This window comes from Lepidochelys kempii, chromosome 12, assembly GCF_965140265.1.
Source record: "Lepidochelys kempii isolate rLepKem1 chromosome 12, rLepKem1.hap2, whole genome shotgun sequence".
Taxonomy (NCBI): Eukaryota; Metazoa; Chordata; order Testudines; family Cheloniidae; genus Lepidochelys; species Lepidochelys kempii.
The window spans coordinates 8,015,171-8,042,246 of NC_133267.1; the positions used below are offsets into that span (position 1 = coordinate 8,015,171).

Sequence of the window (27,076 nt, forward strand, 5' to 3'; positions counted from 1 at the left end):
ACTAATGTCAGCTCTGGTGGCATGGGAAATGACAGACTGGAGTTGGGACAGGTTTCTGTCACCATTTTGCCACCACAACTGCCGTAAACCATGTCATTTTAATGCAGCAGAAAGACTTAAGATTGGAATGTACTGGGAGGCAGAATAACTGTGTGTAATGCTGGAGGAAGAGCCATCCTTCCTCACCTTCCAATAGCTATAAGTACACGAGGTCAGATCCTCATCTAATGAGCCTCAGTGAAGATTGCTGAAGTCAATGGACCAATGCTGAGAGGATGTGGCCTATTGAATCCTAGTATTGAAATCACACTTACCTTTAGCCAAAGATAATCTTCTGTTTTGTCAGCAACTTCACTCTGGTTATCAGCGATGTCACACCGGCCTATGATACAATAAACAGCTCTTTTGTAAGGGTCTGTATTGTTCCTCAGGGCTCGTCTGTAATGGAGGCGAAGCTTGTTTTCAGTGGTAGGGGACAATCTAAAAAATAATACCAAATGATTATACAAGAAGTCTTGGAACACCTACAAATTCCAACCTTCTCCCTGTTAGAACACTTTGAAACAGATAAACACGTGCAGGGTACAGGTTCACAGGGACAAGTGAAACGCAAGTAAATATCTGTTTGGGAAACACACATTGCAAGAAGAAAAGGAGGACTTGTGGCATCCAATGAAGTGAGCTGTAGCTCACGAAAGCTTATGCTCAAATAAATTGGTTAGTCTCTAAGGTGCCACAAGTCCTCCTTTTCTTTTTGCGAATACAGACTAACACGGCTGCTACTCTGAAACCACACACTGCAAGGCAATCCTTGCGCTTACCACTTATGATTGCAAATAAATAAGCATTAGAGCTGCAGATTTGTCCTGGTGAAAAATCACGGAGTGGTCACGGTAAATTTAGTAAAAGTTTAGTGACTGCTCTGTGAGTTTTGATAAAAAAAAATGCCCTGACATACAAAATTCAATTATACCTCTTCAAAATCCTCGCAATCCAGCGTCACCCTCTTCTGCCACTGCTGCCTCCTTGCCACACCGCGGGGACACTGACCAACCGTAGCAGCACCCTCCATGCGGACTCTGCAACCCTAATCCTGGCCTAGTAATGGCCCAAGGAGGGGAGGGGGACACTGGAGAGTTAGCCCTCCCTCACAGTCACCTTTGGGCTGTGCCTGGCTTCCCGTTCCGGGTGCTGTGACCTGGCGCACAGGGTTGCAGCGCCGCTCAGGTTTGCCCCGACCACCCTTCCGTCATGATGGAGGGGCGGCCAGGTCAAATTTGAGGGAGTGCACCAGACCGCAATGCCACTCACTCAGATTTCGCCCAGGTGCCTTCCACCGCTCCCAGCAGTCATGACAGAGGGGTGGCAGAGCCAAACCTGAGTGGTGCTGTGACCCCATACAGCAGCTTGCAACACCCAGAGTGGGGAGACAACAGGACACAGAAGCCGACTCTGCGGCGTGAGGGCAGGGCCAGTGGGATGACCCACACAGAGCATTCCCATGCAGAAGTTACGGCAACAGAGAAGTCATAGTATCTGACTTTCACCACCATGGCAAGGGTTGTGAGTTCAATCCTTGAGGGGGCCATTTAGGGATCTGAAGCAAAAATTGGGGATTGGTCCTGCTTTGAGCAGGGGGCTGGACTAGATGACCTCCTGAGGTCCCTTCCAACCCTGATATTCTATGAACAGAAACCTGCAGCCCTAGTAATACTAATGTCACTTACATAACATGTAAAAAGCATTTTTCTCCCCTTTAAATTAGCTAACACACACATATACATACACACACACACACATTAAATGAATGGAAAGACTTTTGAAAAAACACCAAAATGGAAAATTAGAAGGAGCAGTTTTAAGAATGTGTTTATATTGCGTTACATGGGTATCAACTATTTGGGCCTGAGGCTACATCACCTCTCTCACTTAAGTAATCATCAGTCACACAGGTCAATGGGAATACTTGGATGAGTAAACATTACTCAAGCAAGTAAGAATTTGTTGTATCGAGCCCTTTATGGGGGCACTGTTTCATCTTTATCATTAAATATTACCACAATGCGTTCTAGGATGTGTTTTCCTTGGAGAAAAACCTAACAGAGTCAAAGCAATGAAAATGAAATGCGCTCTCGTTTGTCAAGTCTGTAGCCAGAGCACATTTTTATAGCTGTAATAAAGTCAGAAAAAATCAAACATAACATATAATATTAAAATGTTTGTAATAGAAACAATGATAGAGTCGTCACCAAGGTTTCTGGAACAGTAATGCTATAACGTGCACTGTTTCAGATTTTATGAGACTCAGGTTCGTCTATGAATCAATCTACATTAGGCAAGAAACAAATAGAAAACTTGACTAATGGCAGTTGTAGCATTTTTCATATTTATTCTTTTAGACCTTGATCCTGCAAGAACGTATGCACTTGAGTAATTTTACACACACAACTAGTCCCATTGGGCTCAATGCATTTGCAGGACTGGGGCCTTAATTTGTCTTAATAATTCTGTCACAAGGGGGAGTGAGATACAGAGGCTATGTCTACACTGCAATAAGAGACCCACAGCTGACCCGGGCCAGCTGACTTGGGCTCATGGGGCTATGAAATTGTGGTGTAGATGTTTGGACTCTGGCTGGAACCCTGCAAGGTGGGAGGGTCCTAGAGCTCAGACTCCAGCCCAACCCCGGAAGTCTACACTGCAATGAAACAGCCCCGTAGCCCCAGCCCTGCAAGCCCAAGTCGGCTGGCACGGCCCACCTGTGGGTATCTAGTTGCAGTGTAGACAGACCCTAAGGGGCTCAAGTCCCAGCGGTGATGCTGACCTCTGCCTGGTTTCCCAATGCTCTCAATTCCCCAGGTCCTGGACAGCAGCCCAACACAGGGTCACTCTTACCAGCTCTTCTGGGCTCACAGAGAACAGATTAGTTCTCACAAATTCTAGCAGGACTAGCTCTAAGTCACCTGCACTCTGTGAAGTGATGAGGGAGGGGGTATATGGGAGGGAGAACAGGCATAGTCAGAGCTGAGGCTTGAATCCCTTTACAAGGCCCAGTTCATCCTGTAAAAAAATACCAGTTTCCTTTGCTGCATGGCTAGTCGTGTGAAAACAGTCACAGCAAAGAGTAAAATATAGGGTTTAAGATAGCAGATCAGATCTTTGATCTATCAAGTCCAATATTCTACCCTGATCTAGAAAATGGATCATACATTAAAAAATTGAAGCTAACACTAGTAAATTAGTTTTGAAGTGTAAATTCCTGCATGTTTTCTAATCTCTCTCTCTCGGTGGAGGTTTCTAGACTTCAAAGCCATGAATTAAAAATGTGAAAACTTATGTGTAAATTAAATAGGCAATGCACATATTAGCCAGCCATTTTCACAAGAAGAGACCTCAGGGTTTTATTTTCCTCCCAAAGCATTAACCTTATTCCACAGCAATTTTTCACAGCACATAGATTTTTCCCAGGTCACAATACCTTTTATCTTTACTGTGCATATACTCCTGGAACCAGGTTTTAAACTCGCCCAGCTGATGCTGCGCCCGATTCACCACATGCAAAGCGGCGATTAAATCTCCACAGCGCATGCAATAGTAAATCAATGCCCAAACAGGATGGCCTTCCACCTCCCCATCCTGGAAACAAAGGAAGACTTTTAAAATCGAACAGCTTGCACAATACTTTGATTTATTTTTCTTTATACGCGCCAACCACCTAGTTCATTTTGTTTCAGCAAAATACTCAAGTTCTCCCTCATACTCAGTTCTCCATTGACTTCAGGCAGAATTCCATTTGTGTAACAAAAATGCAGGATCAGGCCCACTTGATTTAAGTTCTGGGGAAGCTGTGCGTGTCTGTGGATATGAAAGAACATCCTGCTTTTAGTTCCCTTTCCCCCGCATTTTCCCCTCTGGATGAGAACTCTCCAATCATACTAGTAGCATCTATACGAGCTGACCTCATCACTTTGCTGGGAAAAAGCATAAACCAGCCAGGTCTGTGGCAACCACTCGCATAAGTAGTGACATGCTTAGTCCCAATGGGACGAGCATAAGAGGACGATTGGGCAGTCCGCTGTTAGCACATTCCTGTGTGCACTCTCCAGGGCTGTGAAGGAAGGGACTCTTTATGCCTTCTAGCTGCATGACATCACGGTGACAGAGGGAATCAACAGGAAGGGAACAGGAGTGGATTAGAATCAGTAACAGTGTTCTGGATACAGATCTACTCTCTTTGCTCACTATTTATTTTGGCACTTCTAGGCCTGGAACTGGCCAGGCCTCATCTATCTTCCAGCAGGAAACAGAATTATTAGAGCCATGTCAGCCCCAGGGTATTAGAAAGACAAGGCGGGTGAGGCCGTATCTTTTATTGGACCAAGCTTGTCTCTCTCACCAACAGAAGCTGGTCCAACAAAAGACATTACCTCACCCACCGTCTCTCTCTCACAGGAAAGAGAGCCATTCAGAATCTTCCCACTGCACAGAAGCGAGCCAGTAGGTACAGAACAGCAGGTTCAAATGCTCTATTGAATTGCTTTTTTTGTACCTTTCTACAGAAATACTCCGCAGTTAAGATCACCACATCCTTGAGCCCCTGTGATTCGATTAAGAGAACAGGCACAAAAGCGCTGAAGGGCTTGGTGATGGAAAGAATAAATATTTTTATTGACTATAATAAGTGAAGTGCTAAGCTATTTGTTCATCCATATACCTATAAATAATTTCATGCTGCTAGCAGCCATCGTGAGTCTCTATCTGAGCTCCTACGAATCACCCACTAGCCATATTCTTTTACTTCTACTGGATTATTTGGAGCACTGAGGTTCATTCTCCTTGCTCAGAAGGGGACATGGCTGGGGAGAAGATACACCCAGCTACGGGCAGGGACAAAACAAAAACGCTAAAATGAATTCCAACTTCAAACAGATACAAAGCTTTAACATATGGAAGCCATAAGTAGAAGAAAGGGTTCACGGACTATTACTTCAATAGGAGGTAATTCTGTAAAGAGATCCCCCTTTCCAATTATTAAAAAAGGAGTACTTTTGGCACCTTAGAGACTAACAAGCACTCCTTTTCTTTTTGCAGATACAGATTAACATGGCTGCTACTTTGAAACCTTTCCAATTATTGTCAGTTATTCAGATTTTATTTAAAAGGTGATCTCAGAAACTTGTCAGCTGCAAAAAAGCAAGTTCCAGTTGCAAAAATTGAGGCTATTCTCTAGCACTGATAACAGAAGAGGGAATTACATTTTCTGCTCTCCATTCAGGGGCTTATCCAAAGCCCAATTAAGTCAATGGAAGTTGTTACAAAGGGCTTTGTCTGGATTAGGCCATAAAGTATTCGTGATGCTGTTACCAAGGGAAAAAACCCATTAAATGTGGGTCTCAGCAAGTCAGCAAAGGAGGAGCTGAATTTCAACTATTTTGTTTCTAATTGTCTCTATTCGCAAATCTTTCATCCTCCCTATTTGCACCTACAATTTTGTGGTTCACGTAATGGTTGGCACAACTTTGCACTGATGGGGATGGGCGGGCAGAGCTGGTTTGGATTCGACTGCCGAACACTTGATTTCTGCCTGTGCTTCAGTAGTTAGACATCTCAATGGCAGCAACTGGTGCCAGCACAGCATTATGGGTGCAAAGTCGTGCCCAAAATTACTTGCACCTGCAATCTGCAGCAGAAAAAGAAAGCTGCTTTTTAGATGTTTAAATTTAGCCCTTTAAGATAGAAAAATCATACAGCTGTCGTTTTTAAACAGCTGAATATATCTCAATGCTCTTTTAAGAGAAAATTCTAACATGCATAATTCTAAGGCTTAAATATAGAAAATCACCATTTTGTAACTGTTTCTAAACAGTCAAGTGATTTCCATCTACTATACTCCATTTTACCAATGAACCTTTACGGTTATTCAAGGGTGGGGGGAAGGAAAGAGAGCACTGCCTAATGCAATCTAAATAAAATAAAATCATCAGGGGGTTACATTGGCCTCTTGCCTACACTAGTGTGAAGAAGTGTGCAATAGCACATTAGCTGTATCAGTAACGGTACTGCACATACCTGGAGACCGGGGACAGGTGCTGGGAGTTTGATATTAAGGAAACTGCAGACTAGTTGGTAGGTCCCAGGTACTCCACCCAATTGAGCCTGGTGCAAGTTTCCAAATACTGTCACCAAAGTATAATCCTTGTAACTGTAAGAAAGCATTTTAATAGAAGTAAAATACAAGCCCTGCAAAAAGCCCATGACTTTTCCTGTTCAAAAGAACCATCTATCCTTGAGTGAATTACTATGAAGTGCAAACACTATCGTGGGGGCAACATGATCCATGGAGTTATGTTCCTTCATGCAGGTGTTTGTACATGGAAATCATTTGAGAAATTGTACGTTCACAGTGCACTAGCTCAACTCTCATGCTAACAAAAAACATTTTCATCTAACGATGCTAACAAGGACAAAATGACATTTAAAATGCCACATGCATGCTCTCGCCATGTCTGTGATGGAGAACCGATCAGTAAGACCCTACTTGAATTGCGGGACGCTTGTCAAATAATTGTGAGTTGCAGACAAGACGTGAAAAAATTGTGGAAAAGTAATAATGGACCTTTATTAATTGCGGTATTTTGGAAAAGCCAGAGAAAACCTATTTGTTTAAGAAATATTTGCTGGAACAATATAAACACTCAAGTATTATGTTATGGGTTGTTTTTTTTTGATAACCAGACATTTTGCTGCAACTATATTACATCCACTAATGCGTGGAACTGACAGTCGGAGCCCCGCCATTGTCAGCTCAGACAAATGGGGTTCTAGTGGACTCCTGCGGGGAAAAGTGTATTGCAAACCCCAAAATGTATGCAAAATTGTGGACTGTGCAAAGCAAGCTAATTAAAATAAAAACTGCGATGGAAGCTTAATATTGTGAGATCTGCAATTTGTACAATACCGCGAATTAAGTAGGGCCTCAATGATAAACTTCAGAGACACTGGCTTACCGTAAGGGAACCACAGGGGAAAAAGAGAATTTAGATGCAAAATCTCTACATACAGAAAGTGGATTTGAGAACACTATCTACAAGTGAAAGTAATTCACCGAGGCAAGCTAATAAAAAACTCTCCATGTACTGAAACTACAGGGAACGGGCCGGAATATGAATTAAAAAAACTGTAGCAACACTATATGGATGGCTGGGACAAATGAGCTCCTGCTTTTTCCTTCAGCCAGTAATGAACTAATGAAATTCAACAGCCTTCTACCTAGTGTGCATGCTACAGAAAACTAGGCTAAAGATTAATATGTGAGACTGAACTGCATGTGTGAAAAGCTATGCTAAATTTAGTACAGTATCAGAACTCTAGAGTTCTGGTTGAGTTACGTATGTGTTCCTCAGGGTTTAAGACCACAGATGTCTGCTGTAAATGACCTGACACAAGGCCAGCTGTGAGTGACTTCAATTTACCCAAGGCATACCTGAAGGGGTGGTAGGGCGTGACGACTCCAGTAGGGAAAGTTCACTCTCATAAGGGTCTGCTTTGCCAGTAGGCCAATTCATGGCAAATAAAAATTAATGCTGCGAAGCATGTTAGTTGGGCTTTAAAAATAGTAAGCCTGAAAGGCCTCATTTCAAAAACCGTGCAAGAAAAAAATGTGGTTGTGATCATTTACCAAGCTGGATACTCAGCAAATTGGGTTAAGACCCGAATTGGCCTGTTGTGCATTGCTAATGCTGAAGAATTTGCAGCAGAGGATTCTTCTGATGGGTCAATTCATCTGGAAACAGATGGGCATGCTGCCATGAAGCCCATGAGTGATAATGAGCGACAGCGTACTGATGAGGCATGGCAACCAACTGTTCATGGTCAGAAGGAGGCTATGATGGTAGGGGAAAACACCTCATCCCAATGTACTGTATCAGGCCCCAGTGCCTTAGCAACCCCTACACAAACCTGGAGAAGGTTATATCTATTGTTTGCTCTCTACGATCATACTTTCCAGCTAATGTCATGATGGCAGCTGTTGGAACGAAGGACTACTCATGCAATGAACAGTTCAGATTTTGTAATGCTCAACACACAGTCAGTGGAATCTTGCATTGAATCCTAACTTTGTGGGCACCCTACCTGCTGCTGCAGTTGTTCTGTGCACGTAGCCGTGCACACACCTTGTTCAAGCTCTGACAGTTTGTGCCCCAGCTCTTGCTGATATTTGCTGGGACTGATGATCTGTGTCTGGCCTAAATTCTATCGTACTCTCTATGGCTCTCTTCCCTACAAGCAAACTGACAGAACGTTGGCTATTGATTTATCGGTGTTTTCATATAGTAACTTGGAGAGGCAGGGGGGAAAACAACAGGCTTCATAATCATTAGGAACAAACGCATTAGTGGGTTTGTTCATGACAAACTTAAATTTTGCAGGACTTCTACTGCGAACACACAACAAAAAACAGGCCACATTTAGCTCCTTTTGCAGTCTGACAGGCACGGAGTTATGAAAGCATTCCACCCCCTCCGCCCTTGTCATACGTTCCAACTGCAGTCTCCTGCAATTTCACCAAAAAAAGCAAAATATTCAGGGTCACTGCATGAAAAGGAAGGAAAACTGTATTTACACAACTTTTCAGCAAAGCATTCTCACCACTTTCACCCAGCCCTAGTTTCTAGTATCTCCATGTCATTAGCATCCCGATGGGAATGAGGAAGAGGGAGACTATTTTTTTTGTAGGCAGGGATAATTTATCTATTTCAATTAGTTGTATTATGTCCAGCACCTGTTTGCCACCTCGGCAAGTACATAAAGAGTGTCAGGGAAGGAACAATAAATAGTTGTTGTGTCTTCAAAACAGTCTCCCAATGGACTCAAGAATTTTTTCAAAACTGGAATAGTTCTCTACCCCAGTGGCTGCTCTCTGATGGGGAATTAGTTTCTTCTGATTTATTCACTAATCTTCAGTGTGTGCATGTATCTATTTAGAGAATACCAGTGGAGCCACAGGAAAGTTGTAGCTGTATGTAATTAAGGATGCTTTTCTCCATTATGTTTGCCTTACCTTTGTTCTAGGTACCGCAGAGCCTGCCTTACAAACTCCATGCGCACCTCCATGTTGGTCCGGACTTTCAACGCATCGCTTGCAGGAACCAGCAATACCTCTGTCATTAGTTTAACCATGGCCCACATATCAGAGATATTCTAGAAATGAATCCGTTCAAACAACAGTGGTTATTACAGCCATTAGGGATTTACCCAGTCTGATCGTTTTACATAAAAAAGGATAAGTTACAGCTACTCGAGACTTATGACGAAGACATTAGAAGCACACATCAGAGTAAGCCATCTCTGTCTGCCTGACAGAATGAGTCCAGGTGACAGGACGCACGCCAGAGTTAGGCTGATAACGATGTTCCCAACCTTCTCTGCATCACCCTCCTTTGAAGGAGCATTTGCCTGCAAAGATTTTGTCTGACTGTGGCCCACAGATGACTGACTATGGTTTTCAGACAGCTGGTTGGGGGCTTGGTGATGGGTCTGCTTCCTTGCTTCAAGTCATTATATCACTCTAAACCAGGAGTGGCCAACCAGAGCCTGAGAAGGAGCCAGAATTTACCAGTGTGCATTGCCAAAGAGCCACAGTAACACGTCAGCAGCCCCCCCTTCAGCTCTCCCGCCCCATCAGCCAGCAGCACCGTCGATCAGCGCCTAACCCTCCATCCCTGCACCACCCGCCTGCCACGATCAGTTGTTTTGTGGTGTGCAGGAGGCTGGGGGGAGGAGGAGGAGCAAGGGCGTGGCAGACGAAGGGGAAGGGGTGGAGTGGGGTTGGGCCTGGGGCAGAGCCAGGGGTTGAGCAGCGAGCACCCCCGCAGCATATTGGAAAGTTGGCGCCTGTAGCTCCAGCCCCGGAGTCGGGGCCTAGACAAAGAGCCGCATATTAACTTCTGAAGAGCCGCATGTGGCTCCGGAGCCCCAGGTTGGCCACCCCTGCTTTAAACAAATACTTTCCTAGCTGTAGTTTCCGGATAAACAATTGCTGTAGTTGCCCTGGGAAGTTATGGAATCACGAACAGGAGGGCATGTATCCACAAGACTCTCTCTCTGTCTGTTCAGATGTGGTCCACATTACAAAAAATGTGGAGACCCTGGGGCCTCGGCCTACATCTTCATGCAGATTAAGTTATCACTACACACAGGACCAGTCCTCCTCTACTAAAATAGTAAGACACATGAGATGAAATCCTGACCACACTGAAATCAATGGGAGTTCTGCCATCGACTCCAATGAGGTCAGAATTTCACCCACGATGCTTCTATGTGACAAGCACTGAAACTCTGAGTTGTCTCTGTTAAAATGAATACAGAATTGCTCAAAGCCCTCAGAGTCTGTTAAGATCTCTAGTACAGGTGTACATTCGAAGTCATTTAGGTTTGTTAGATGGCCAAGAAATTTTGGACACCTGGTTTGGCAACCTCTGCTCTGGCTTTACTTTCCAATATGAGTCACTTCCCTGTTCTCTTCCCACAGCTCTTCATAGTCTGTGCGTTTGTTTTGGAGGAAAACCGGGGAGTATTATAAGTAGTCACTATCACTTGTACACATCTAGAACTTCCTTTCTTCCCCCAAGCGTGAGTCACATACACATTCAATCTCTCTCCTTACAACCCTTCTGCTTTAAGATTATACCCACCTCATCGAAAACAGTTGTGTGAAGGACACTGATGTATGGATAACAACAGTAAAAACAGCTTTATACCTTTTTTTTTTTTTTTTTTTACTCTTCTTGATAAAAGCCCCTCCCTGCTATTCTTTCATCTGAAAGCTCTCTGAGCGAGACTCTGATCTCATCTACATGGCTTTTCCACTGCATTGGAGTCATTCCTGACTTACACCAATGTAACTGAGAGCAGAATCAGGCTCTTTTATCACCTGCAAGATGTTTATCCAACTGGTAATTTCTTCAAGGATTTTTTTTAAAAAAAGGATAACTTACATGAAAATAAAATAATCGATAAGTCCAGAAAAAGAATACAAAAGAGCTGCAATATTCAGGAAAAGGTTAGAAATACTAAATCATACAACGAAGATCTCTGGCTCAGCGACTATGTCCAGCTGTGCATTTGGAGCGTGCCTAGCACAACGCATCCCTGGTGCTTATGGGAACTGTGGGGTGTTACTGTAATATGAAATATTGTGGAGGAAAAAAGAAGAAAAGCAAAAACAGCAGCAAGTCCAAAAGCAGTGTTATTTTGCAATAGCACCTTTAGCAACTGCCACGGGCCAGCAAGAAGGTGAAGGGATTTACCAGATAGGTGGCACAATCTGGAACAAAGCTGAGACTTGACGAATTAAAGTTCACAGCACAGTATATTTCAACGAGTCTGCTACCACAGCAATCCCGCTGAGGGAGTGAAATAGGAAAAGCAGATTTAATGTTGGCTTAAAACCTCTGCAAGGCTATTTAGTTGGTGCTTGGGTTTAAACAGGAACCAGTATTATTATTGGAGACCAACCTACATTCTCCACAATCCAGATCTGAAGATGAGCCCCTTCATTCAGGAACTCTTTGAAAGCACATGTACACAATGGCACATGTGGATATCGGGGGGCCTGCTTTTAAAGCAAGACACAACAGGATCCATTTAAAGTGAAGTACTTGTTTCTAGGGATCACAAAGCAATGAAACAACAGGGCATTTTTTTCTACCTCGCTGTAAATAGAATTTCAGTCCCAGAGTTTACCACACGGGCCCTGCTGTACTGAAGAAGACTGCATTCCTGGCTTGTTATCTTCTGTAAAGCAATGCAATTTTGTCTTGTGATATCAGTACATTTTTGTAAATGTCAGCAGGCTGCTAATCACAGCTGAAAACAGATTAAGGACATCTTCCTATGTTAACTGATTGGCATTACCTTATCATCCTGTTCAGCAACAGCAACACAAAAGTCTACCAGGTTAGGCTGCACATGTCCGTTCACTATCTTCTCATTATAAATATAAATCTGAAACATATCAAAAGTAAGCAATTTTCACAATGCATATGGTTCTTTCCTCCACCCTGTTACAGCAGCAGAATTTGAAACAGGCTTCAAGACTGGATGGCCTTCAAGGTCTCCAGCCAGTTTTCTTCCCACATCAGCTGCCTTCTACCCAGGACACAAGGGGAGGGATGGGCAGCAACATGAAAAGCACCCCCCACAAAACTACCACAGCCCCAGAGCTGCTTGAATGTCAGGAACAATACAGTTACTCAGTTGTTCTGCATGGCAGAGCTTTGCACTGGTTGCTCTGTTAGACTAATTGCAACGTAGGAGGGAAAACTGCTGGCAGATATATGACTGTCAGAGTGACGGTTCACTGTACACCACTCCCATTTCTGTTGAAGAGACAGGAAAAGAATTCTGGAAACCATATTAAGTCCCTTAGTGGTAGCAGTGTTTATAAACCCCAACCCAGAGCAACCTGTACAGCAGAAACTTGTTAAATGAAGCTGTGTTGCAAGAGAAAAAGTATTCCTTTCAGATCCATCCCAGAGCCTTAAAATTCCTCCAGTCCTGCAAGAGATTATCTGCCCTGCAGAGTGAATTCCACCAAACATTGAGCAAGCTGCTCTAACATTGCCCTCTCTTCTTGGAATTTTTAAGACTTGAGGACTGTAATTTGCAGAGAGAGAAATATATGCATTGAACAGATCAATTGTTCATTACAGTTCAGTTATTTGTGTATTAGAAGCTAGGTGAAGATTTTCAAAAATTGCTCCTAAATCCTCATTTGGGCACATCCATTTTCAGAGGTGACTTCAGCCCACTTGCTTGTTTAGGTGCCTGAATAATGATTTAGGAGCATAATGCCCATTTTTAAAAATCTTGATCTTATTTTAGCTACTTCTTTTCTACATTTTCCTTCATTCCCAGCCCAGAAACCTTCCCTTCCAGGTAAAAGGGATAATTAGAGCTACCTCTGAAAACCTTCCAGGCATTTATCTGGAAGGGAGAGTTGGAGGCTGATAAAAGGCTCCCCCCTACTCTCTAGCAGCTGGATATACTATTATCTTCTCAGCATTCCTAGCATAGATGCAAGAAACTGTACTCAGGATCCAAACTGTCCCCAATGATGGTAATGCGTTCCTCTACCACTACAGCAGTGGGCTTGGCCTCTGAACTATTCCATTACCAAGCAGTCGTTGAAACTAAACTTCACTGGGCTCCTGTGAATGGTTCTGGGCTGCTGCATGGAACAATTATTTTATCCCGTATTAAAAAGAGCTTCACTGTAGTTTTATTAAATAGGTACTGATACCATGCTGAGACAGTATATAACAATAACCTGATTTTTAGAGGTGCTGAGCACCCTAAACTTCCACTGAAATCCATAGCAGCTGAAGGTGCTAGGACCTTTGAAACTCAGACTCTCCGTTTTTGCAGTAGGGGATCTGATAGTGTCTTATTTACTGAATTTAGAAGTATTCCTATATTCATGAGCTATTACAGTAAACTAAATCTATTCCAGAAAAATGAGGAATGATCTTCCTGTAATCTAAAACCATGGTTTGAACCCTATTGTATGGGGGCTTTAGCACAGTAGTTCTACAGTGCAGATGGGAGCCAACGAATTAATTATGGATTAACAACAAATAGAAGAGAATCAGAACCGATGCTAAGTGAATAAAGGTATTTCAGCCCCAATTTTAAAAAACACGTTTATCAATGCGTAACTAATTTTGTACACAGTTACCATGACTGCATATAGAAATGGCAAAACAGATGTGTAACTAGCCATCTGTCTGCACAAATACCTGATTTACGCATGTAATCCTGGTAATTCAGTGCAAGGAACTGGGTGCAGTTTTGCACATGCAATTCTGAAAATCAAGTCCCTGTCTTTTATTTTGCTTCCAATATTACTGGTAATCAGAACCTTAGTCTTTGAATAAAAAAACCAAAAAGCCAAAACCAAAGAAACCAAAAACATAATTGCTTATGGTTATGAATAGATTTAATATCTTCTCCTGAAATTTTTCAGATCAGTTCCAATGCAGCCATCTAATTCAGCCCTGGTGTTCTGCAGTTCCTCATAAGTGACCCAGTTAAAACTGGATATAACTTGACAACTGCCATAATGAATATTTGAGTCTCTTTCCCCACTGCCACCTCCCCAATCACCAAGGGTGCCTCTGAAATCTGAAAAACTGCGAGAATGTAGAGTAGTGGTTTGAATACTTTTACATTTTAACATGAGTTTGAAAAGTCTCACATAACAAAGGATAAAAAAGTTTCCATTTACTGTATAACCATGAGTGATCTGGGTAATTACACATGGCATCAGCATCACCTTTAGATGCAAATTGTGCAGTAGATAGAGAAGCACATTTCTGAGAAAAAGCCAGGCTAAGTTTCTTGTCTTTTCTTGACTGCATTTTCATCCCAGCCAGGTGCGGTCATCCCTGTCCTGATGTACCTCTTTTCACTCACTCGGGGGTTCTCCCATGTCTGTCGTGGCTAAGGCGCATTGGCAATGATTTGTTATCCCCTTTCAGCATACTCACTTGTCGGGCATAGGCCATTTCCATGCTATCCAAAGAGCTGCGACCTGGAGGACCCAACTCACTGATGCAACTGGGCTGTTGAACAAGAAACACGGCAGGGATTAAGGAGTCTGTTGTTCATATATAGCAGCTCTTTCGCATGTATTTTTAGTTCAGCCTCTTTGTGGTGCACCACATCAAACAGATCAAACCACTCCACCCTCTTTGTTTCCCCCTCTTACCTATTCACAAGACAGGGAATGCAAAACTGCTTGTGGCCAGACATGCTCAAGAGGCAAAACACAGCAACCTATTGCTGAACTCTTCACATGTAGAAATCCACACTCACCATCACTGAACTACTCTATTGTAAGCTTAGTACCATCTACACTTAATGCTAAATGTATAAAAGGGCAGAAGCCTTCCTGACTCAGCACACAAATCAACCATTCACTTTTCGCTTTTTCGGATTAGGAAGAAACACCCTCAGAAGAAAGACCAGGAGGACTTGTGGCACCTTAGAGACTAAGAAATTTATTTGAGCATAAGCTTTCGTGAGCTACAGCTCACAAAAGCTTATGCTCCCCATCTGATGGAGTGAGCTGTAGCTCACGAAAGCTTATGCTCAAATAAATTTGTTAGTCTCTAAGGTGCCACAAGTACTCCTGCTCTTTTTGCGGATACAGACTAACATGGCTGCTACTCTGAAACCCTCAGAAGGCATTTTATAATTATTTGTCTGCTTATGGTTACTGAAATATTGTTTATTACAATGCTGCATACCTTCCTGTGAAGCATTTGATATTGACTTCAGTCAGAGACAAGACATTGAACCTGAAGGACCACTTTCTCCAGCCTATGTGGCAATTCTTATGTTCCTATTTTGCCCCACTGAAATGTATTGAGACTCACAAAGGAATAAGAATATTGCACTACCTACCAACGCTGGCCCCCCATTGTTGGCAACCTTAGCAGAGAGAGGTCAGTGAGTGATTGGACCTGGAGAATAAATCATTTTCTCATCCAGAAAGGTGACCCAGACTTGAGACATGCTGGCTTGGTAGTGGGGGGATAGCTCACCACAATTTTTCTATGTTAAGATTCTGTTCTTCTCTTAAAGGTGGAATAAACTAAATCCATGCTACTGTGGTGCAATAAGGCTGCACTGTCAAATGGCCACCAAAAATTGCGGGCCCGTTTGTCTGTACAGCTGTGGCTAAATGAGTGTGCTCACTGCTACTCATAGAATCATAGAATCTCAGGGTTGGAAGGGACCTAAGGAGGTCATCTAGTCCCACCCCCTGCTCAAAGCAAGACCAATCCCCAACTAAATCATCCTAGCCAGGGCTTTGTCAAGCCTGACTGTAAAAGCTTCTAAGGAAGGAGATTCCACCACCTCCCTAGGGAACACATTCCAGTGCTTCCCCACCCTCCTAGGAAAAAGTTTTTCCTAATATCCAACCTAAACCTCCCCCACTGCAACTTGAGACCATTAGTCCTCGTTCTGTCATCTGCTACCATTGAGAACTGTCTAGATCCATCCTCTTTGGAACCCCCTTTCAGGTAGTTGAAAGCTGCTATCAAATCCCCCCTCATTCTTCTCTTCTGGAGACTAAACAATCCCAGTTCCCTCAGCCTCTCCTCATAAATCATGTGTTCCAGACCCCAAATCATTTTTGTTGCCCTCCACTGGACGTCTTCCAATTTTTTCCACATCCTTCTTGCATAATGTGGGGCCCAAAACCGGACACAGTACTCCAGATGAGGCCTCACCAATGTCGAATAGAGGGGAACGATCACGTCCCTCGATCTGCTGGCTATGCCCCTACTTATACAGCCCAAAATGCCATTGGCCTTCTTGGCAACAAGGGCACACTGTTGACTCATATCCAGCTTCTTGTCCACTGTAACCCCTAGGTCCTTTTCTGCAGAACTGCTGCTGAGCCATTCGGTCCCTAGTCTGTAGCAGTGCATGGGATTCTTCCGTCCTAAGTGCAGGACTCTGCACTTGTCCTTGTTGAACCTCATCAGATTTCTTTTGGCCCAATCCTCTAATTTCTCTAGGGCCCTCTGTATCCTATCCCTACCCTCCAGCATATCTACCTCTCCTCCCAGTTTAGTGTCATCTGCAAACTTGCTGAGGGTGCAATCCATGCCATCCTTCAGATCATTAATGAAGATATTGAACAAAACTGGCTCCAGGACCGACCCTTGGGGCACTCCGCTTGATACCGGCTGCCAACTAGACATGGAGCCATTGATCACTACCTGTTGAGCCCAACAATCTAGCCAGCTTTCTATCCACCGTATAGTCCATTCATCCAGCCCATACTTCTTTAACTTGCTGGCAAGAATACTGTGGGAGACTGTGTCAAAAGCTTTGCTAAAGTCAAGAAACAACACATCCACTGCTTTCCCCTCATCCACAGAACAAGTTATCTCGTCATAGAAGGCAATTAGATTAGTCAGGCATGACTTGTCCTTGGTGGATCCATGCTGACTGTTCCTGATCACTTTCCTCTCCCTTAAGTGCTTCAGAATTGATTTCTCGAGGACCTGCTCCATGATTTTTCCAGGGACTGAGGTGAGACTGACTGGCCTGTAGTTCCCAGGATCCTCCTTCTTCCCTTTTTTAAAGATGGGCACTACATTAGCCTTTTTCCAGTCGTCCGGGACTTCCCCCGATCGCCATGAGTTTTCAAAGATAATGGCCAATGGCTCTGCAATCACATCCGCCAACTCCTTTAGCACTCTCGGATGCAAAGCATCCAGCCCCATGGACTTGTGCTCGTCCAGCTTTTCTAAATAGTCCCGAACCACTTTTCTCCACAGAGGGCTGGCCACCTACTCCCCATGCTGTGCTGCCCAGTGCAGTAGTCTGGGAGCTGACCTTGTTCTTGAAGACAGAGGCAAAAAAAGCATTGAGTACATTAGCTTTTTCCACATCCTCTGTCACTAGGTTGCCTCGATCATTCAGTAAGGGGCCCACACTTTCCTTGACTTTCTTCTTGTTGCTAACATACCTGAAGAAACCCTTCTTGTTACTCTTAACATGTCTTACTAGATGCAACTCCAGGTGTGATTTGGCCTTCCTGATTTCACTCCTGCATGCCCAAGCAATATTTTTTTTACTCTTCCCTGGTCATTTGTCCAATCTTCCACTTCTTGTATTCTTCTTTTTTGTGTTTAAGATCAGCAAGGATTCCACTGTTAAGCCAAGCTGGTCGCCTGCCATATTTACTATTCTTTCGACACATCGGGATGGTTTGTCCCTGTAACCTCAATAAGGATTCTTTAAAATACTCCTGGATTCCTTTCCTCCTCATGTTATTCTCCCAGGGGATCCTGCCCATCAGTTCCCTGAGGGAGTCAAAGTCTGCTTTTCTGAAATCCAGGGTCCATATTCTGCTGCTCTCCTTTCTTCCTTGTGTCAGGATCCTGAACTTGGCCATATCATGGTCACTGCCTCCCAGGTTCCCATCCACTTTTGCTTCCTCTACTAATTCTTCCTGGTTTGTGAGCAGCAGCTCAAGAGCAGCTCTGCCCCTAGTTGGTTCCTCCAGCACTTGCACCAGGAAATTGTCCCCTACACTTTCCAAAAACTTCCTGGATTGTCTGTGCACCGCTGTATTGCTCCCCAGCAGATATCAGGGTGATTGAAATCTCCCATGAGAACTAGGGCCTGTGATCTAGTAACTTCCGTTAGTTGCCGGAAGAAAGCCTTGTCCATCTCATCCCCCTGGTCCGGTGGTCTATAGCAGACTCCCACCACGACATCACCCTTGTTGCTCACACTTCTCAACTTAATCCAGAGACTCTCAGGTTTTTCTGCAGTTTCCTAGCGGAGCTCTGAGCAGTCATACTGCTCTCTTACATACAATGCAACTCCCCCACCTTTTCTGCCCTGCCTGTCCTTCCTGAACAGTTTAGATCCATCAATGACAGTACTCCAGTCATGTGACTTATCCCACCAAGTCTCCGTTATTCCAATCACATCATAATTCTTTGACTGTGCCAGGACTTCCAGTTCTCCCTGCTTGTTTCCCAGGCTTCTTGCATTTGTGTATAGACACTTGAGATAACTCGTTGATCGTCCCTCTTTCTCAGTATGAGGCAGGAAAGAGGCTATTTCCAACAGAACATACTTGATCAAGACAGAGCAGGTGTTTGGACTTTACCAACCAAAATATAATTCCCTCCAATTCAAAATACGTTTGTTAACATCTCCTTTTGTTTTGGTAGGAGGAGTCTTTTTTTAATGCCAGTTAACCTTTGGACAGTATTCCATTATAGATAATTAATTATATTATGTACTTATAAACTAAAAACACATGTCCACCTATATGGCCTCTAAATTGGAATTAGTTGCTTATTCTGATAAAGAGCATGTGGGGTTGGATAGTTTCTAAAATAAGCATTTTAATGGTAAAGCCAGGTACAGCTGGCTGGACCCAGCCATTATCCATTGGGCGTCACCTTATCAATATTGTCAAATGTCTTATTTTCCCTATTTGTAACCTATCCAGAATGTTAACATTCTTGTGTGTAGATCAGATCACCTAAAGACATTGCTTAATGACATGTTATATCCATTACTGGAAAGGCTCAGTTTGCCATGACTGCCTGTCTAAGCACGTCTTTAACTTTAAACAGTCTTTGTTTGAACAGTCAGCTCCAGGATGGGTTTTCTTTTCACTTCTTGTTTAGTCCAGTCAAGCTATCTTCAGATCTGTTGAAGTTTGTTGTGCTTTGGCAGCACTTACTACAATTAATCGCAGTATAATATCCATCTTCCATTAAATAACACTTTTATTCAGCATCTGAAACTAGACAGAGCTACTCATTTTTGCTGCGTTCATGAGGGATCTCTATTGACTCTCCTCTCATAAATTGGACATTATTATATTTTGTTACTGTCTTTCCTACATTTGTTTAAAATCAATATTTCACACAGAAAAAATCATAAGACTTAAAATCACACTGCCAAGTTTATTACCTGCTACTATTAAAGTAGCGTCACGTAGATACTTGAAAATATATTTTTTAAAATCTTTCCCTCCCAATTTTGTCTCTTTGTATTTGACAAAATACTGATTTCCCCCTCTGATTTTAACAAGGATTTACGTTAACATGGCTTTTTTGGTTTACTTCCCAGTGTGTTTGTGCTGGAATCATTGATTATGTCAGCAGCGACTTGGAAATGAGATTTAGCTGATCGATTGATTGGTTTTGATTTCTCTGGCACCTATCCAAATCTCTAGGAACCACTTTTCACCTGTGGGCAGGATATTCCATGATTACCATTTAGGGTTTTCTTGCATCTTCCTCTGAAGCATCTGGTATTGCCTCTGTCAACTACAGTACACTGGATTAGACGAATTCTGCCATGGTCCAGCATGGCAGTACCCATGTCCTTAAATGGCCTGGGTTCTGCATATCAGAGACTGTGTGTGTGTGTTCATGTTCGTGTGTGTGTGTTCATGCCACAGCTGCTGTCAGTAGTGATTTTTAAACTGGACTCCCCTGGGTATAGATGAGAGGGAACTGGCGGCAAGATGTTCTTGACAAGGGCTCCTTGTCTCCCCAACTTTAGCCTAAAATGGCCCAAATCTATTGACCTTCCAGACACATGGCAATGGCTATTTGCAGGAACCTTATCGAACGACTGGGGTATATTTTTCCGCATTGACTTGAGGGCTAGTTAAGCTTATATAATTTTTGTTGAGTTTTGATTTCTCTGGCACCTATCCGGCTCTGTTACATTGCTGGGTATATCATCCTGCATGGATTGTGACTGTAAATTGGGAAGAGTCTAAGCTTTGGACAGGTGCATTCTTGCACTTAAATCGAAATAACTAAATACAAGGTCACTAGTATAGCAAAGGGAGAGAAGCTGTCTCTCAGCTAATAGAGTCCCAGAACCAGCAATTCCACCCAGAAACTTATCAGAAGCTCAGAACATTGGTGTTTTACAACCCCTTGGCTCAAACAATACTGAGTCAAATTTGGACCATCATTTTTAGCTACATTATGCAGAATAGTAGATACAGATTTATTTGCTGTTTTCATTTCTTGGCAACAGTGCAGTGGAGAATTATTTAAAATACGGAGATATTTAGAACATGAAAAACATGCCCATGAAATTATAAATAATTAAAGACTGGTGAATTTAAGTACTAAGACTAATAATTTCCTCAAACTAAAAACACGTGTTTAAAAAACACATTATATACCAATAAACTCACATTTTAAAAATCTTTAATGATCATTCCTAGTGGATCCCGATATTTGGAAGTGTTTGTATGCTTCTTCCAGTGCCAAATCATCTGATACATATTCCTTTAAACTCACCTAAATAATGACAAAGGCTTTGTTCTGAAGAACAAAGAAGCTGTTAAAGCAGGTTTCCTGGGAAACAGAGGTGAAGGCAGAAATGGTGCTTTGCAGTCTCTCCCTATGCTGTGCCAGATAAATTGCAGAACTATTTAAAGAAATGCTAAATTATGGACTCTGTCATTATTCACTGATGAGATCTCAACTGCTAACACAAGCTGGGGGTGGGTGGGTTCGTTGTGACAATGTCACTTTTCAGTCAATGCCTCAATGACACAAATATAAAGATCGAGGCTTTCATCTCTGAATCTGATTTCTCTCTCCTCCACTATCGTTTTGCAGCACTGAGCATATATGTGGCTGCTACTCTACAAGGCTGTATGACTAACAGGCTGAAATGCACAAGTTAACATTTGAATTTAAAATGCACGTCAAACTAGCAAACAATTGTTATAGGAATTTTTTTTTTTTAAACACACGTGGCTATTTTTCTTTCCTCCAGTTTAATTTCCTCATAACCTTTATGGTTTTGAAAATCATTTTTATTAACAATCTGCCAGAGATGAGAACTGCTCGAGCGACAGTCCATTCTTTAAATATCCATTGTCTCCACCTTTCAGGAATGCATAAAAAGAATTCCAGGAGTTTACAAATTATTGTTTCCCCTCTTTTTACATTCCCACATCCCACCTTTCACTTCCTATTAGAAGAGCTGCAGGAGCAGGTTTAGTGCCACTTCAGATCTGAATTCTAGGTAGACCTCTGAATTCTTTTTAAATCAAGTTGTTCCATGGAATTTTTGTGACTGAGCCAATGTGATGGAAAAAATGATGCCCTACCTTTCGTCACTGTTGTTCTTTGAGATGTGTTGCTTATGTCCATTCCAAGTAGGCGTGTGCAAGCCGCATGCAAGTCAGAAGGTTTTTCCCCTAGCAGTACCGGTCGGGTCAGCTGTGGAGCCCCCTGGAGTCACACTTCATGGTAGTGTATATAGGTCCCTGCCGACCCGCCACCTCCTCAGTTCCTTCTTACCAGAGTACTCCAACAGAGGGGTAGGTGGGCAGGTCTTGGAATGGACATGAGCAATGCATCTCGAAGAACAACAGTTATGAGAGGTAGATAACCGTTTTTTCTTCTTCCAATGCTTGCTCACGTCGATTCCAAGTAGGTGACTCCCAAGCAGTTCCCAGGAGGAGGGGTCAGAGTTCACCAAGTTGCAGACTGCAGCACCGTTCTGCCAAATGCTGCATCATCTCTAGCCTGCTGAGTAATGATGTAGTGAGATGTAAAGGTGTGGATTGATGACCACCTTGCTGCCCTGCAGATGTCCTGAATGGGAACCTGCACCAGGAACACTAAGGAAGCCTGCGCCCTTGTGGAGTGCACTGTCAATGCTGGGGCAGGTATCTTTGCTAGGTCATAGCACTCCCTGATACAAGCCATGATCCGTGACAAGATCCTTTGGGAAGACACTGGGAGCCCCCTCATCCGCTCAGCGACTGCAATGAAGAGCTGTGTCGACTTTCAAAATGGATTCGTACTTTCAATATAAAAAGTTAACGCTCATCTGACATCCAGGAAGTGGACCATCCACGCCTGGTTACTAGCATGTGGCTTAGGGAAGAACACTGAAAGAAAAATGTCCTGATTCACGTGGAATTGAGAAACTACCTTTGGGGGGGGGGGGCGAAGAGGCCGGATATGGCCACAACTGTGCCTTGTCCTTGTAAAGAAGAGTATAAGGGGACTTGGACATTAAGGCCTTAAGCTCAGACACCCTCCTGGCAGAAGTTATGGCCACTAAGAATGCCACTTTCCAGGAAACACAGAGGAGAGAGCAAGTTGCTAGAGGCTCAAAAGGAGGGCCCATCAGCCTTGAGAGCACCAGGTTGAAATCCCATGGTGGGGTCAGCTATCTTTCCTTGGGATACAGCCAACCTAGTCCTTTGAGGAAGCAGCCAACCATGGGGTTAGCGAATACTGACCGGCTAGCAGAACCGGGATGGAAAGCCAAGAGAGCGGCCAGGTGCACCTTTATTGACAACACTGCGAGGCCTTGCTGTTTCAGGTGTAGTAAATAGTCCAGGATAATGGGAATCAATTACTGTAGTGACAGAGTGTCTTTTTGCAGAAACTAGATTGAGAATCTCTTCCACTTAACCAGATAAGTGGCTCGAGTGGATGGTTTTCTGCTGCCAAAGGGAACTTCCCTAACGGAGTTTGAACAAGCAAGCGCCAAGGGGTTTAGCTATAGAGTTTCCATGCTGTGAGGTGAAGACACTCTAGGTTGGGATGCTGGAGGCAGCCGTGGTCCTGCGTGATCAAGTCCAGGACCAGGGGCTGTGTTATAGGTGTGTCCACTGACAGGTCTAGAAGCGTGGTGAACCCGTGTTAATGTGGCCATACTGGTGCTATCAAGATCATTGATGCTCCCTCTCTTCTGACCTTCAGCAGGAGCTTGTGTATGAGCGGGAAGGGCGGGAATGCATAAAGCAGGTGCCCCTTCCAAGGGAGGAGAAAAGCGTCTGTGAGCGAACGTGGGCTGTAATTCAGGAAGGAACAGAACTGCTGACACTTCCTGTTGAGCCATGTTATGAACAACTCTATCTGGAGAAATCCCCACCTCTGGAGGATGTTGGTTATGACATCCAGGCAGAGGGACCACTTGTGGTTGTGAAAGGACCTGCTGAGATGATCGGCCAGTTTGTTCTGAGAGCACAGAAGGTGCGATGCCTGCAGATGTATGGAGGGGGCAATGCAGAAGTCCCATAGCTTGTGGGCTTCCTGACACAGGGGAGAGGAGTGAGCACCACCCTGTTTGTTTATATAGAACATCGCTGTTGTAATGTCTGTCAATTCTGATACCCATCTGCAGGGTAGATGGGTTTGAAATATCTGGCAAGCAAGGTGAACTGCACATAGCTCCCAATGTTGATGTGCAGCGAAAGTTCGGCTTGGGACCAGAGACCTCGAGTCCTGATTCTTCTTCCTCAGTGCATCCCCCAACCCATCGCCAATTCATCCGTTCCTAGAGACAGTGAGGGTTGCCCAGAGAAGGGCACTCCTGCACATACTGCTTGTGGGTCGGGCCACCACCTGAGGGACTCAATAACTGGAGGAGCGAGTGTGACCAACCTGTCTAGGCGGTCTCGGTTCAGCCTGTACACTGAGGCTAGCCAAGCCTGAAGGGGGCAGAGCCACAGCCTGGCATGCTGTACTACATACGTACAAGCAGTCATATGGCTAAGCAACTTCAGGCAATTTCGCACCGCAGTGGTGGGGTATCGCCTGAGTTCATCTATGATGGCACCCATGGCGAGAAAGCAAGTTTCCGGAAGGATTGCCCTGGCTTGATCGGAGTCCAGGAGAGCTCTGATTAACTCTGTCCTCCGAGTAGGGATTAGGGTCAACTTTGCCGCGTTCAATATCAGACCGAGCCTGTGGAACGCCATCCGAACTAGGCTCACATGGGCCTCCACTTGGGCCCTGGAGCAGTCTTTGATTAGCCAGTCGTCGAGGTACGGGAATACTTGCACCTGCTATTTCTGCAGGAAGGCTGCCATGACCGACATGCACTTGGTGAACACCCCAGGGGCCACCGAGAGGCTGCGGAGAACTGTAAACTGATAGTGAGTGTTGTTGACCACAAAGCTGAGGAACCATCTGTGGGATGGGACTATGGACACGTGAAAGTAAGCATCCTTCAAGTCAAGGGCGGCGTACCAGTCCCCCAGATCCAGAGAGGGGATAATGGAAGCCAGGGAGACCATGCAGAACTTTATCTTCATGAATCTGTTGAGGTTTCGCAGGTCTAAAATAGGTCTGAGCTCACCCTTGACCTTTGGGATTAGGAAATACCGGGAATAGAACCCTTTGCCCCTGAACTCTAGAGGGACGTCCTCTACTGCCTTGAGTAGTAGGAGCGATTGCACCTCCTGCATGAGGAATTGCTTGTGAGAAGGGTCCCTGAAGAGGGACGGGGAAGGAGGGAGGGAACAGAATTGCAGAGAACATCCCAATTCTACCGTGCTCAAGACCCATTGGCCATGTGGGGGAAGAGAGGCGGGCATGTGCCACAACGCTTTAGCAGTATTATGGATGGTTTTAATTAGGGGCAAAGCCACCCTCGAGAGACCTTCAGGCACGAGAATGTCAGTCATGGGGTTGGTCTCCTCCAACACCTCCTTTGCCTGCACGCCCAAATTCTGAGCCACCCTTCTGAGCAACTCTGTCCATGGCCAGCAGTGTGGTGGATGTGCCTGCCACCGCTTCATCAGGGCAGGATGAGGAAGATGCCGGGCGGGTGGGGGGAGAGGGGGGCATCAGGTCTTCCTGACCTTCTGGCTCGCAGGGATCCCCCTGCACCGAAAAGACCTGCATGGTGCAGGAAGCAGTGCTGGTTTCTGGGCCTGTGCTTGTCTCGGTACTGGACCCAGTGCCAGGTCCCACTGCGGTCTTGGTGCCATGCTGCATGCCCATCTCTTGGCCTCGTGGAGGTTCCTGGGCTAAAGATGACTATGATGGAGGGGCCCATGTCTCCGAAACCACCGACAAGGATCTGGATCCTGGCCCTGGAGGTTCAGAAGGGCCATTGAGCCAGCGTCTGCCACTGGGTGGCCACGGCATCATAGGCAATACCTGTCCTTCCTCTTGTCTGGAGCGGCGCCGGCTTTGCCTAGAAGTATACGACTCTGCCTCCAAGTCTGATGAGGCCTCCGACCTCAGCAACCAACAGAGTGACACGGTGCCAGGGAGCAGTGCTGAGGTGAGGGCGAGTGGTCCCGCATCACCACTGGCTTGCCCTTAGAAGGCACTGTGCCTCTACAGTGCCGGTGCCCGTGCAGGGGACTGCCCCATCGTCACAATGAGGTCCCTAGCTGCCTCACAGGTGTCTGGCGTGGAGGGAAGGTCTAAGTCCTCCCCCCCAACACTCCCGCATCGGGGATTTCACTAGAACCGGATTCAATAGACCTCCCTGTGAGGCCCGAGTTGACTGTGCCAGCTGAGTCAGAGCCAGAGTAGGATGTCCCAGCGTGGAACGCACCGCGCTGGTGCCTCCTCACTACACTGCTCTACTGGGAGAGAGACTTCTGTTGGTCTTTCTTTTGTGCTGACTGATGAATGGAAGCGATGCTGAGCACTCGCACCTGAGGTGATCTTCGGCGTCAGTGAATGGTGGTGCTGAGGGTCCCTGGAGCCCAAGTCCTTTCTCGGCGCCGCAGCCTCTCTTACCAAGGCCGGCGCGCTCCGCATCAAAGTGCTGGGCTTGGGGACGCACGCCGCCTGTGCCGGCTGGGGACCAAGGGCAGACTCCATTAAGAGCAATTTCAGCCTAAAGTCCCTCTCCTTCTTAGTCCTTGGGCGGAAGCCTCTGCAGATTTTGCACTTCTCCATCTAATGGGCTTCCCCCAAACACTTTAAGCAGGAGTCGTGCGGGTCTCCCTTTGGCATAGGCTTTGGACAGGACCCACATGGTTTGAACCCCTGAGACCGAGGCATGCCCCGGACCCCGGGAGGGGAAATGCGGTGGGGGGGAACCCCCAACTAAAACTCATCTAAACTAACTATGAACTACTAAAACTAACTAACTAATACTAAGTTTTCAAACTATTTACCGGTACAAGAAAAGTCCACAAGGGGATGGCTTGCCGTAGCAAGGGAAGAGCTGCTCCAACGACCGTCACTGGTGGCAAGAAGAAACTGAGGAGGCAGCGGGTCGGCAGGGACCTATATACACCACCATGAAGGCACGACTCCAGGGGGCTCCACAGCCGACCCAATGGGTACTGCTAGGGGAAAAACCTTCCGACGACCATGCACGCGGTGCGTACACATCTAACTTGGAATTGACAGGAGCAAGCACTCGAAGAAAAACAGCAGCATTACCTCTCCTAACTGAACTGGAAATTGGAGACAGCACTTTTAGGTTCATTTTAAAAAGCGGACACTAAAGTCAACAAGTTAACGTGGAAAAGGCCATTTGCTGCTCCCTGCCCCAAAACGGAATAACAGAGCACTGTGCAAGCTGTCATTTTATAACCAGCAACCTCAAAGAGCTATTCCTACTGTGAAATGGGGAAAGGGGGTCATTTAGGATTCTTCAGGGAGGAGGGCAGAGGTGATCAAATATTTAAAAGGTGAAGATTATAAAAGAAGAGAGAGAAAGACTAGCAGTTGATAAGGCAACATGTACTATGTTATCTTAAATGCAACAG

At 44.8% G+C, this 27,076-nt stretch overlaps 1 protein-coding gene across 3 annotated transcripts in view; it reads right to left on the bottom strand.

Moving 5' to 3' along the window:
• NUP93 (nucleoporin 93) overlaps window positions 1-27,076 on the bottom strand; it is a 123,835-nt gene that overhangs the window by 18,731 nt on the left and 78,028 nt on the right. For all 3 annotated transcript variants that reach the window (XM_073307468.1, XM_073307467.1, XM_073307466.1), the window contains exons 6-11: window positions 14,550-14,624; window positions 11,917-12,006; window positions 9,062-9,201; window positions 6,070-6,202; window positions 3,479-3,636; window positions 315-480 (exon numbers count right to left, since the gene is read on the bottom strand). In XM_073307468.1, coding sequence (XP_073163569.1) covers window positions 315-480; window positions 3,479-3,636; window positions 6,070-6,202; window positions 9,062-9,201; window positions 11,917-12,006; window positions 14,550-14,624 — 762 coding nt within the window. The remainder of the gene's footprint in view (window positions 1-314; window positions 481-3,478; window positions 3,637-6,069; window positions 6,203-9,061; window positions 9,202-11,916; window positions 12,007-14,549; window positions 14,625-27,076) is intronic.